Source organism: Heptranchias perlo, chromosome 1 (assembly GCF_035084215.1).
Source record: "Heptranchias perlo isolate sHepPer1 chromosome 1, sHepPer1.hap1, whole genome shotgun sequence".
Classification (NCBI taxonomy): domain Eukaryota; kingdom Metazoa; phylum Chordata; class Chondrichthyes; order Hexanchiformes; family Hexanchidae; genus Heptranchias; species Heptranchias perlo.
This window is the reverse complement of record NC_090325.1, coordinates 182,335,830-182,350,104: the sequence shown is the minus strand read 5'-3', so window position 1 is coordinate 182,350,104 and position 14,275 is coordinate 182,335,830. Positions and strand designations below refer to the sequence as shown.

At 43.7% G+C, this 14,275-nt stretch overlaps 1 protein-coding gene across 2 annotated transcripts in view; it reads right to left on the bottom strand.

Moving 5' to 3' along the window:
* The window catches only part of stx18 (syntaxin 18), a 134,444-nt gene extending 123,677 nt beyond the window's left edge, over positions 1-10,767 (bottom strand). Inside the window, exon 1 of one of the 2 annotated variants that reach the window (XM_067994348.1) lies at positions 10,572-10,767. In XM_067994348.1, coding sequence (XP_067850449.1) covers positions 10,572-10,724 — 153 coding nt within the window. In that variant the 5' untranslated portion in view covers positions 10,725-10,767. The remainder of the gene's footprint in view (positions 1-10,571) is intronic. The other variant, XM_067994347.1, reaches the window with a different exon arrangement.
* Between the last annotated feature and the right edge of the window lie 3,508 nt (positions 10,768-14,275).

Here is a 14,275-nt window from a genome sequence, read left to right as displayed (position 1 = left end):
GAAAACTCCAGTGGCTGGAGTCATACCTGGCACAAAAAGATGTTTGTGGCTGTTGCAGGCCAATCATCTCAGCTGCAGGAGTTCCTCAGGCCCAACCATCTTCAGCTGCTTCATCAATGACCTCCCCTCCATAAGGTCAGAAGTGGGCTGTTCGCTGATGTTCAGCTCCATTTGCACTTCCTCACATAACGAAGCACTCCATGCCCACGTGCAGCAAGACCCGAACAATAACCAGGCTTGGGCTGATAAGTGGCAAGTAACATTCGTGCAACATAAGTGCCAGGCAATGACCATCTCCAAGAGAGAGACTAACCCACCTCACCTTGACATTCAATGGCATTACCATCGCCAAATCCCCCACCAACATCATCCAGCAACATAAATGCTGCGCTACAAGAGCAGGCAGAGGCTAGGTATTCTGTGGTGAGTGGCTCACCTCCTGACTCCCCAAAACCTCTTCACCACCTACAAGACACAAGTCAGGAGCACGATGGAAAACTCTCCAATTGCCTGGATGAGTGCAGCTACAACAACACTCAAAAAGCTCAACACCATCCAGGACAAAGTAGTCCACTTGATCAGCAGCCCATCCATCACCTTAAACATCCACACCTTCCACCATCAGCGTATAGTGGCTGCAGTGTGTACTATCTACAGGATGTACTGCAGCAACTCGCCAAGGCTTCTTTGACAGCACCTCCCAAACCAGTGACTTCCACCATCTAGAAGGACAAGGGGATCAGGTGCATGGGGAACACCATCACCTCCAAGTCACACACCATCCTGACTTGGACATATATCGGTGTTCCTTCATGGTCGCTGGGTCAAAATCCTGGAATTCCCTACCGAACAGCATTGTGGGAGTACCTTCATCATACTGACTACAGCAGTTCAAGAAGGCGGTTCACCACCACCTTCTCAAGGGCAACTAGGGAGGGGTAATAAATGCTGGTCCTGCCAGCGATGCCCACATCCAGAAAAAAAAAATTAAAAATAGAAAAAAATGTTTTGTCTCGGTGACTTAGGGATGCACTATATAGGCTTCTGTCTCAGGACTTGTGAATTTCACACAGCCAGCTCCAGCACCAAAGACAAACATACCAGATTTACCAAGGCTGGTGACTACAAAGGACCCATTTATTTTGAACTAGCCCTTGCAAATCTTTGGTGTTTCCTCTGGCTGTATGAGACCTGTGCATCGGGAGCTGACAGCAATAGCACAATATAAACGCTGCAAATAGTTAGTGTGTTAGTTAGTTAGCAGTTAGTGAGTGATCTCAGTCAATCCAGGAAAGGGGTACTAATAGCAAGCTTAGTGTTTTACCATAGGAAACAAAAAGCAAAATAACATTTTACTTGTCCCAAAGAGTCAATAATAAGGACAACTAGAAAAATTACTTTTATTATTTAACAACTAAAAGCAGGATCAAGCAACAATTTGATTAAATAGACTGTAATTAGTTTGAATTTAATACCATTTACAATAAACAGAAATAATGAATAACTGCTTCTGTTACAGAAGCAGTTATTCATTATTTCTGTTTGCCACAATAAAATGTACGACCAATTCAACTCAGCTTCTCAAATTAAAAACACACAACATAACTCACCAAGCTTCACTTTCCTACCACTACAACCAGCTGCAGCACCAAAAGCAAAAACTGTATGCAAAAAGCCACTGGACTCCTACCAACTCAACTGGCCAAGTCCTGCCATTCTCCTCCATTCCACTTGTTTTGCTCACACTTACTGGTGCAATGTTTCTCCAGGAAAGTGAAAAGTTTGGAGTAAAAATTGCATTTGTTTAAAAAAGTGCAGTGTTGTCACTTGGACTGCAGCAAAGTATGTTAACAGGTGTGTAAAATTTTCACCCCCATGCTAGCTGATATTGTAAACAGTTCCCTCTCCACAGATACTGTCCCTCTTCCATTCAAATCTGCCATCATCAACCCCCTCCTCAAAAAATCCACCCTCAACCCCTCTCTCCTTGCAAACTACTACTCCATCTCTAATGTCACTTTCCTCTCCAAAGACCTTTGAATCTGTTGCCGCCTCCCAAATCCCGCCCATGTTTCCCGCAACTCCACGTTTGAACCTCTAATCAGGTTTGTACCCCTGCCACAGCACTGAATCGGCCTTAATCGAAGTCACAAATGACATCCTCTGACGGTGACCATGGTGCACTATCCCTCCTCATCCTTCTCGACTTCCCTGCAGTCTTCGACACAGTTGACCACGCAATCCTTCTCCAGTGCCTCTCCTCCGTTGTCCAGCTGAGTGGGACTGCCCTCGCCTGGTTCCACTCTTACCTATCCAGTCATAGCCAGAGAATCTCCTGCAATGGCTTCTCTTCCCGCCCCCACACCGTCACTTCTGGAGTCTCCCAAAGATCTATTCTTGGACCCCTCCTATTTCTCATCTAGATGCTGCCCCTTAGTGACTTCATCAGATTACACATGCACGCTCACAACACTCAGCTCTACCTCACTAGCACTGCTCTCGACCCCTCCACTGCCTGTATTGTCAGCCTGCTTATCCAGCATACAGATCAGCCATGATCTAATTAAATGGTGGAACAGGCTCGAGGGGCTGAATGGTCTACTTCTGTTCCTACGTTTGTATGACATCCAGTCCTGGATGAGCCGCAATTTCCTCCAATTAAACTTTAGGAAGACCAAAGCCATTGTCTTCGGCCCCCATCATGAACTCCATTCCCTCGCCACCGTCTCACCTACTTCCACCTCCGTAACATGGCCTGTCTCCATCCCTGCCTCAGCCCATCTGCCACTGAAATCTTCATCCATGCTTTCATTACCTCCAAGCTCGACTATTCCAATGCTCACCTGGCCAGTCTCCCATCTTGCACCCTCCACAAACTTCAGCTCATCCAAAGCTCTGCTGCCCGACACCCCTGTGCTCGTTGGCCTACATTAGTTCCCAGTCCACCAATACTTTGAATCATCCTAGTGTTCAAATCCCTCCATGGCCTCCTCCAGCCCTACAAGTACTCAGTTCCTCCAACTCTGATCTTTGATGCATCCTCCACTCTGTTCACCACACCATTGATGGCCGTGCCTTAAGCCATCTGGGCCCTAAGCTCTGGAATTCCCTCCCTAACCCTCTCTTCCTCTCTCCCCGCCTTTAAGACCCTCCTTAAAACCTAGCTCTCTGCAGCTTCAACCTCCACCTAAACTTACCTTCCCCTACTTCCTTGCCCACTTTGCTTCCTTCAATTTCACCCTCCACACCAACTCATCCACACATGGCCACCTCTTAAATCTTCTCATCAAATGTTTTGAGGACACACAAGATCGCATTACTGACGGGGTTCTCGATCACTTCATCTCCTCTCTCTTGCATGTTATTCAACTTGCCCCAAAGCCCTCCGTTCTCATCATCAGCTCCTGAAAAAAAGTACTCCCTCACAAACACCTTCTCAAATTCCAACCACTTTGTTCTCTGGCCTGCCACCCATGACAATATCGACATCTGCACTGATCTACTCACGACTATGTCTCCCCTCCTTCAATACTTTCAAAGTCATTATTTCCAGATGGTCTCCCACTCCCACCATCTCAAACCTGTTAGCCTATGCCTGTGAATGCACATGGCAAGCGGCTTGCCTGGCTGTTCACCGTCAGATTTGTCTTGTCCACCTCAAGTTGTACCATCCCTTCCTTTCCACTGTTAAATCCTCAGTACTCCAAAAATAATCTTGAGCAACAGGAACAACTTGAAACTTTTGTCCTCTAACTGCACCCTCTATCCTCACCAAGAACACTAAATGAAAGGAACTCCCCCCAGCCCTCATTAAACTCATTAGGTTCATAAAGTTCACCATTTGCTGCCTCGCTCACTCCTAACCAAGCTCCTGATCATCCAACTTGCCCTTTTCAGCCCCACGTTCACCAACATCATTGGCCTGCCTCTATATTCTGGCACTGTTACTATCTCCTTCAATATTGTTATCACCTACCTCCTCAAAAAAATGCCCGTAAACCCTCAATTCTCTCCAACTACCAGCCTACCCCCAACCTCCCATTGCTCTCTAAAAACCTAGAATATGTTGCTACCTCAAAACAATGTTCCCATTTCTCCCAACATTCCCTATTCAAGATCTCCCATCTAACCCACATTAAGACTCCCATAGTCAAAGTCAAATGACTAACTGTGGCTTGTTGTCTCATCTTCCTTAATCTTTCTGCTGCCTTCAAACCATCAACCACTCAACTCCCTCCAAATGTCTTTCCTCCACAGTGACGGCTCACCCATGGTTCCATTTATACCTGTTACAACAAAGACGTTACATCTATTGTTATGATTTCTCTCCTTGTGCCTGTAAGGTCACCTTGGAGACATCACTTTGTATGTGAGAATCTATAGAAATGTTAAGTTATTGTTACAGTTGTATTTCCTTCCAAGTCAGCTGAAGTAACAGTTGAAAAGGTGAGTGCCATAACAATAAGTGAAATTAAGATATCAGGTGTTATTAGTACAGTACTACTGTATCATCATAACAGTGTTAAGCTGTACAGGAGGTGAACTGTTGTATTGTCAGAATTCACCCAACTATTCTACATCATGACCTGCTTTTTTTTTTAGAGATGTGATTCTGCACTTCACTGATAATCCTACTGCATGCCTGTCACTGTGTTACCCATTGCTGGGAAACCAGGTCAGGCTGCAGGAGGCTAGAAAGGTATAGCTATCAAGGCTTGCACTGAAGCTGCAAGATCAAATAATGGCAAACAATAAAAGACTGTTAGACACTCAGTCATATTCAGTCACAATATCACTGTTAAAGATTTCCAGATGCATCAGAAATATAAACTGCTCATCTGCAAAATAGAGACCATTGTAGGATACAGCAGGAAGAATTGCACTCTTTTTAATGTTTTTTGTTTCACCAGTCTTGTTCAGCTTCAACACTAATTCCTCATCGACCAATGGGCGAAACCGCAGTCTGCCTTGTGGAGTAAAATAAGCAGCAGTATACCGATTTACTGTAGAGTAAAACATTCCAATATCATGGAATAATGTTACTATGCTAGAATAATGATAAAGTGATCTCAAATAAGTCAATGATTCCCTCTGTGCAATGATTAGAAGTTACTGAGTTAGAGAACTGGTTCTGCGCTTCAGTTACACAAGCCCCTAACTTCAGTAAAGTCGACAGTATGCCACCAACAACACATAAGAAATCTACAACTCCAGACTTAATTTCAATTTTAAAAGGAATAGTCTAGGCACTGTATAGGGCATGGTACTTCAGTAAAGAATGAGCTTAGCATGATCAAAGACATAGGTTTTGAGGATCTTTTTGAAGGAAGGAATCAGAGAATCTTGCAGCACAGAAGGCCATTCTGCCCATCATGCCTGTGCCGGCTCCTTGAAAGTGTTGTCCAATTTAGTCCCACACCCCAGCTTTTCTCCATAACCCCGCAAATTAGTCCTGGTCAAGTACATGTCGAAGTGCCTTCTGAAAGTTCCTATGGAATCTGCTTCCACCACCCTTTGAGGTAGTCCGTTCCAGATCTTAACAAGGAAGAAAGGTAGGAAGACAGGGAGGTATAAGGAAAGCATTCCAAGAGTTTGGGGCTGAAATGGCAGAAGGGTCTGCAGCGAAAGGTGAAACATTGGAAGGAAAGAGATACAAAAGGAGTCCAAACTCAAAAAGGAAGGCATGAACAGGAACATAGGGCTGAATGAGGTTGTGGAGATAAAGGATGAGTGAGGCCAAAATTAATGCATTGGGGTTTAGGGAGTGAATGAAGGTTAGCAAGGATGGGGGTGAATAGGGGATCAGGATTTAGTGCAGGCAGCAGAGTTTTGGACAGGGTTGTAATTTGTAAAGGGCAGAAGTTGGAAGCCAGCAAAGATAGCATTAGCATAATCAGCCCGATATTTCCGGGGAGCTGTATCCCGACTGGCAGCCAGCCAGATTGAGAGGCTAGCTGGCTGGCTGTCAGGCAGGAAGGCTTGCAGCACCAGGCTGTAGCCGGGGAACGGAAAGGAGGGAGGGAGAGATCGTGGGCCGGGGAGGATGTGGGCAGGGAAGAAAAGATCGTGGGCCGTGTATAGATCTGGGTGGGCTGGGGGGCTGGGGAGAAGATCATGGGCCGTGTATAGATCAGGGGGGCCCAATCGCAGGGGGTCTGATCGTGGCGAGGGTCGGCGGATCACGGGGAGGGCCGGGGAAAACACTCCTGCTCCTCCTAGCCCACATGCAGTGCTGGAAAAACATTTACCTGCTGGATTCAGCTGTTCTTGCCTCCCTTAAGCTGCCAGGTTTCCAGAGTCCTGGGAATCTCGGCCCACAGGCATTAAATTTAAGTGTCCTAAAATTTGAGGCACGCAGCTTCATTAAAATATTTAAAATGATGGGCCCGCCTCTGGAGAGCAGGTTAGTCGCCCGCTCCCCAAACCGCCTCCATTAGAACCGGAAGTGGGCAAGTTGGAGGCAGGTTTCTCATTTTTGAATTTTTAAACCCCCATCCCTCCTGGGGCGTTAAAATTCCCCTCATCTTGTCAGAAGGTGACAAGGACTATCTAAGTGTTTCAATGGCAGTGGAATGAGGGAGGAGCAGAGATGAGCCATGTTATGGAGGTAGAAATAGATAGTCTTGGTGGTGGCTAGGATGTAGGTTTCAAGCTCAGCTCAGGGTCAAACAGCACACTGAGGTTGTGTACCATAGGGCTGAGCCTGAGCAGGCAGCCAGTGAAAGGAATGGAGTCGGGATAAGATTTTTTTTTGTAGATGTAGTGTTTTTGGCAGGAGCTGAACAAGAGTGGCGTTTGTCGCATTGATGTTGAATTGAAGAAGTTGCTACTAAGCAGTCAGACAGAACACAGGTGGTTGAGGATGCAAAAGTGGCAGCAGAGAGTTAGAGCTAGGTGTTATCAGCATACATGTGAATGTTAACCCAATGTCTATGAATGATGTCACTGAGGAACAACAGAGAAAAAGGAATGCAGGCCAAGGATTGAGTCTTGGGGGTGTCTCAAAGTGACTGTGCCAAGGTTGATGGCAAAGCCTTTATAGGAGATGAGCTGGCTTCATAGGAGTGGAACAAGTCAAACTAAACCACAGAGGAAAGACAGCAGAGGAGAATGGTGGTCAACTCTACAGGGAGATTGAGGAGGCAGCGCACTGTGGCCGCAGTCACAAAGGATGTCACTAATGTCTTTCACCAGGGCGGTCTCAGTACTGTGGAGAGGGCAAAAACTGAATTGAAGTAGTCAAAGAGGGACAGAAGGGAATGAGCTAGTGGCAATAACTGGTTCGAGGACTTGAGAGAAGGAGGGGGGAGGTTGGAGGGGGAGGTACTTGAGGTGGACAGAGGGAAACAATAGGAAAGTAAAGATTTGAGAAGCTTATGATGATGTTTGAACTAGAGCTTATTCAATATTGGAAAGGTTCAACTAAATGTAGTATTTTCCTTTGTCAAAAAAATAGCAAATTCTACACAAGGTTTAAAAATAAATAATTCTGCAGTGCATTTCCATTGTTTTTCTGACACTGTGTAGAAATAACGGCCCTGTTTGAAACTTATAACAAATTTAGATGCAAGGAGATGGTTTAGTCGTCAGGGGGTGGTTCTTTTCCCAGAGAATAGTGGACCTCTGGAACAGGCTGCCGGCCCGTGCAGTGGACGCCGATTCGCTGAATTCCTTCAAGCAAGAGCTGGATCTACTTCTGGCTGGGGCGGAGATCATCTCTTACAAAAGGTAGGTAATGTAATGCATAGAATTATCCAGGCCAGAGTGATCTCCTGGACTAATTTCGATTGCCAATGGGGTCAGAGAAATTTCCAAGATTTTCTCCCCTAAATTGGCCTGGGTTTTTAATCTGTTTTTTCACCTCTCCCAGGAGATCGCATGGTTTTAGGTGGGATGGGGAGTGTATCTATTGTTGTGTGGGACAGGCTGGGTGAACCTGAGGGTCTTTTCCTGTCAGTCATTGTTAGTATGATCAACTACAGTACTACTTATTCACAGAGCTATTGATTACACACGTGAACAATAATAATAGCAATATAGTAGCAACTAGTTTATTGGGCATTATGTAATAGAAAAAATTGTGAATTTAATGGAATAATTATTTTTTATCAAAATGTAAATATTTTGCAGCATCTCATTTTCATATAGCTGTATTTGTTTTAACTTATGCACATGCCAACCTGTCTATCTGCTGTGAAGTTTTCTATTTTAAGATTAATTTATCAGAAAACCATTTTACTATTTGATCATGTCAGAAAAATGGTAGGGATCACTACATAATTTTTTTCCCCTGCAAGTAAGTTTTATTTCTTAACTTTATAGCATTGAGCACTCAAGCTAAAATCTGGGAATGGATAAGAAATTGGCTGAAGGGTAGCAAGCAACAGGTATTTGTTAGGGGAGTCATGCAAGAGTGGTGGTGGGAGAATGGGGCTGAGTACGGAGTAGATTTTCCAAGGGATCGATGATGAGGCCTCTAATGCTTGTAATTTAAATTAACAATTTGTATTCAGAAATTCAATGCAAACTGTCAAATTCACAGATAACATCAAACTAAGAGTGGACAATTGAATCTGAAGAACCGACCAAGGAATTACAAAATGAGTTAGATAAAACTTGTAAATGGCTAGAACCAGAAGCGGATGAAATTCATTGCCCATATGTATTAAATGTGAAACAACTTATACATAAAGAAAAATGGTCATGTCATAATGACCATGATGTTAAAATAGTTGAAATAGTTCGAGGGGTCGAATGGCCTACTCCTGCTCTTAATTCGTATGTATGTTCGTAATAGGGCTATTCATACCCTTGGAATTCAACTTGTCCAACTATTTTGGGGCAGCAACCAGCAAAGCTAAACTCTTTAGCCAAAACAATGGAATACAAGGCAGAGAAAGTCATGGCGAAACTGTGTAGTTCTCTAGCATCTTACTTACTGTATCTTGTTTTGATCACCAAACATGATGGGGAAATTAAAGTCCTGGAGCAGTGCAGAGAAGAACATGGGACTGATGCCTAGTGTCAGAGGGCTTAATTATGAGGAAAAACTGGATAAATGTGTCTCTTTCGGGTTGAAAGTGACTAAGAGGCAATCTCACAGAAGTTCACAAGATACTAAACTGTACGTAAATGGTAAATCTGGAAGACCATTTTAAGTTAAACCATGACAATGTGGCAAGGGGCCACCGATTCAAAAGTAGTGAACGGCACATTTAGGATTGATGTTAGCAAGTTCTTCTTCACACGCAATGATCAACATGTGAAACAGACTTCCAGGTGAAGCAGTGGAGGCTAAAACCCTCAAATTATTTAATATAGTTGTAGACAGTGATGGGGAGATTGCCGGTTGTTCTGAATCGATGAGCCATAATTGATCTTCATCATCTTTATCCATCTTGTGATACCTATCCACATTTATTCTGATAAACAGATATTTTTCAAGCTCTTTTTAAAAAGCATTAACCAATTGACTACATTATCTGAAAATTTATTCCAAAAATCCACAACCACACAGAGAAAAAAATCCTTCCAATCTCAAATCTCGTGTGAAACTTGTTAATTTTATTTTCTTTAGTTGTGTTCAGATATTAAACAACCTGCAAACATCATTGTTATGCCTCCTCTCAATCTTCTCCCTAAAAGTTCAGTTCTGTGAGTCATTCACTCATCTCTAACTGTACTGATTGGGAATAGCACTTTGATTGTACTCAGTTATTCATCCACTTATGGTCAGAGTGTGTCCAAATTTTAACAAAACAAGGAAAGGATTTATTTCCCTGGAAAAAGTGGTAACAACAGAGAGGAAGAGGTGCACTGTTTACAGCTCATCCTCTCTCATTCTTTATAGCTCCCTCTCCCATCCACCAATATTTACAACTCTTGTTAACTTGGCTCAGATAGTAGCACTATTACCTGAATCAGAATGTCGTGGGTTCAAGCCCTACTACAGACTTGAGAGTCTGACACTTCAGTGCAGTGCTGAGAGCGTGCTATACTTGTCAAAGGTGCCATCTTTTGGAAGAGACATTAAGATACTATTGGAAGCGCAGCAGGGCAGTGCTCCCAGTATCCTAACCAGCATTCCTCCCTCAATCTGCACCATCAAAAATATGTTATCTGGTAATTCAGTCACTTGCCATTTGGGGGACCTTACTGTGCACAAATTGGTTGCCAAGTTTGCTCACACAACTGATTGCACTTCAAAAGATAAACCAACAACAGCAACTATTGGTTGTGAAGTGATGTGGGGTATGATAAGGCCCTATATAAATGCAAGTTTTTCTGTCTTACAACTGCCTCTCTACTTACTATCACCTGTTTACAGCTCCTTAACTGGTCATTTATCTCACTATTGTTTGTAGGACCTTGCTGTGTACAAATTGGCTACCATATTTAAGTACACAGTAACGGTGATTAGACCGCAACACTAATTAATAGGTTGCGAAAAGCTTTAGGCTGTCATGATAACGTGATACGGTGCTGAGTAAATGCGAACGCTTCCTTCTTTCTGTAGAACTCCTTCTCTCCCTCCTCCACTGTTTCCATCGCTATCTCTCTCTGACACTCACCACTTCTCTGGCCCGGGCGGTGAATTCGGCCCTAGTCCTGCCCTTTCTCAGGATCTCCTCCTTGACCAGCTCAACATTGACCCCGATCGTCTTGTTCCGAGTTTTCACTGTTTTCACACTCGCTCTAAACAGCAACGTGATGTCCGCTGCCATGTTTTCATTCGACACGTCACCAGCTAATCGCTCATCAATGCGCGACCCTACCTCAGATCCCGTGTACCAACAAAGGGAGCAACGTCATCATTCAAAGACCCAGCCGGCACCACATTGGAGTGACGTCAGTGTGCGCCGGCAAACCTGATTTGGAAACGGAGTCGTTAAAATACCGAGATTAAAAATCAATTAATGGTCGTCAGGCGGTGATACACCGAGAGACCGCCGGGCCTCCCAGGATTCGTGCGTGCGATCGGGTGGAAAAGAATAATTTTGATGCTGGCCTTTTTGGTTTCTGAGGAAGTGGTTGCTGGAGGGAGCCCGGTGTCGCCATAGAGACCAGAATACATGGAACCTTCGCACCACCCTCCACATTAAGTTGTGTTTTATAATATCTCATAGAAACTACAGCACAGAAGGCGGCCAGTCAGCCCATCGAAACCGCACCACTTCCCTGCTCTCCACTTATAAATGTGTCTTATTGCATTATATCTCTGGAGCAGTTTATTGTGTATGCAATGTTTCATTGTACTAGTGCATCTGCCATGGTGTTGTTCTCAGGGCGTCTCGGGCACGGAGCACCGTTGTGATTTTTAGCTGCTAAACCTGACTTAGCTTGTCAAGGTAACTGCTTAAGTCTTATCTCTTGGAATTGGGGTAATTGTAACTGCTTGTAAATTCCTCAGGTGAATTAAAAGTGTGTAAATAGCTTGGAAATTTCAAGCTCATGGCCAAATGGATCTAGGATTTTCTTTGTATGTGGCTCTTGTCAAATTTTGTTTGATAACTGTCCTGTGAAGCGCCTTGGCACATTTTACTATGTTAAAGGTGCTAAATAAATGCAAGTTTTTGTTTCTACCAAGCAAAAGGAGCGGTACCTCAGAAAATCATTGGCTGTGAATAATCCTGTACTGCCAACTTTTATCATGAGATTCTTAGACAGGTCCTATGATATGTTAAGCAGCAGGATTTAGCACATTGTTTCTGTGATGTTTATGAGCAAGCAATTAACGACCTTAATTTCAGTTTCACACACAACAATGACAACAATTTGCATTTATATGGTGCCTTTAAGATAGAAAATACCTTAAGGTGCTTCACAGGCATGATTAGACAAAAATGGATGCTGTGCCAAAAGCTAGGTCAAAGAGGTGGGTTTTAAGGAAGGCCTAGGAGAGGGAGGTGATTTAGAGAGCAAATTCCGGAGCGTAGGGCCTGGACGGCTGAAGATACGGCCACCAATGGTCGGACAAAGAAGGGGAGTTGAAAGGCTGGAGGAGATTTCAGAGATAGGGAGCAGAAAGGCTATGAAGGGATTTTAACACAATGGTGACAATTTTAAATTGGCGGCATTGGGGAGCTTAGAGTCAAGGACAAAGGCATTGATGAGGGTTTCAGCAGCAAATGAGTTGGGGCAGGATGGAGGTGGGTGATGTTATGAAAATAGGCAAATTTTGTGATGAAGGGGATATGAGATAGGAAGTTCAGCTTCAAGTTGAATAGGATACCGATGTTGTGAACATTCTGGTTCGACTTGAGACAGTACAGGGAGGAGGGTGGAATCGGTGGTGAGGAAACTTAGTTTGTGATGGGAGCAGGCAATGATGGCGTCGGTCTTCCCAATGTTTAACTGAAAGAAATTATGGCTTAGCCAAGACTAGATGTCGGAAAAGCAGTCTTGACAGCACAGAGGCAGTGGAGGGGTCGAGAGAGGTAGAGCTGGGTGTTGTCAGCGTACGTGCGAAAGCTGACACTGTGTCTTTGGATGATGTCTTTGCGACCTTGAGTCACAAATTTGTGACTGATTAGGATTGTTTCAGTGCTCCGGCAGGTGCAGAAATCTGATTGGAAAGATTCAAACAAGGAGTTGTGGGAAAGATAAGTATAGATTTGGGGAGCGACAACATGTTTTCAAGCACTTTGGAGAGGAAAGGGGGGGTTGGAGATGGCAGTAGTTTGCAAGGGCAGAAGAGTCAAGGGTGGATTTTTTGAGGGCAATGGCGATAACGGCAGTTTTGAAAGGGAGGGGAAACTATCTGAGGAGTGGGCACCATTTACAATGTCAGCTAGCATAGGAGCCAGAAAGGGAAGTTGGATGGTCATCAGCTTAGTGGGAATGGTGCCTTGGGAGCAGGAGCTGGATCTCGTGGACAATGAGCTGAGTGGAGATGGGAGGGAAACTAGAGATAGATGTAGGATCAGGGTGAGGGTATGGGGGCAGCCTGTGCGGAGGTTGGGCTTGGTGGGCAAAGGGAAGGTGGGGATGGTCTCGATCTTACTTGCAAAGAAGTCCATGAGCTCTTCGCAATTGTTGGAGGTGAAGGGAGAGGGGTTTAAGGAGACGGTTTGTAGTGGATCATAGTCTGTATTACTATTCGACTCCAATTCAATTGAAGGCGGAGTTTCAGATTTATTGTGCAAATTGGAAGAAGCCAGCATAATCATGGATGTTAGAATTCTGCTGGAGGAATGTATATTGGATATATTAATTGTCTCATGAACCATGTGAATTCAGCTCAGAGTTCAGGAAAGTCAATTCTAGTGTAAGCAGCTGTATCAACTTTCTCCTCCTGTGCTTTCAAATTGACCAATTCCTTATATTCCCACAGATATTCTTTAAATTGTGAGGATTTTACAGTGCTTTCAGAATTTTTCTGTTTATTTGACCATCTATGATTTTTTTTAAATTCTGGTAATTTTTTCCATTTTTATATTTCTACAACTGACATTTTCTCAGTTTCCCAAATGTTTTTTTCAGTTTTAACATTAAAAAATGGGATAGAAATTCCTCTTTAATTAATTGGTTAACACTGACACTTTTTTGGGGTTTCTTTTACTTTGTATTTTACTCTGAATATTTTGGGCTTCTGTATTTCCGAGTACTTCCACAGGCCAGCGAGCTCTAACTCCCTGTGTCCCAGAAAGTGCTTCCACTTGTACAGATATCTAGGTAAAATTTGTAGTGTGCCCTGGTAATGAACAGAGAATAATTTTCAGATTATTTCAGCTGTTGGTTCTATTCTGTGTCTTCACAGATCCTCCTTGACTGTGGAAGGTAGTAGAATAAGCAAAGGAGAACAAAGAGATTGATTAAGAGGGGAAAAATAGAGTATGAGAGTAAACTAGCAGGGAACATAAAAACTGACTGTAAAAGCTTCTATAAATATGTCAAGAGAAAAAGATTAGTGAAGACAAATGTAGGTCCCTTACAGTCAGAAATGGGGGAAATTATAATGGGGAACAAAGAAATGGCAGAACAATTAAACACATACTTTGGTTCTGTCTTCACAAAGGAGGACACAAATAACCTCCCGGAAATGTTAGGGAACCAAGGGTCTAGTGAGAGGGAGAAACTGAAGGAAATCTGTATTAATAAAAAAAAATAGTGCTAGGGAAATTAATGGGGCTAAAGGCTGACAAATCCCCAGGGCCTGATAATCTACATCCCAGAATACTAAAGGAAGTGGCCCTGGAAATAATGGATGCATTGGTGGTCATCTTCGAAAATTCTATTGACTCTGGATCAGTTCCCACAGATTGGAGGATGGCAA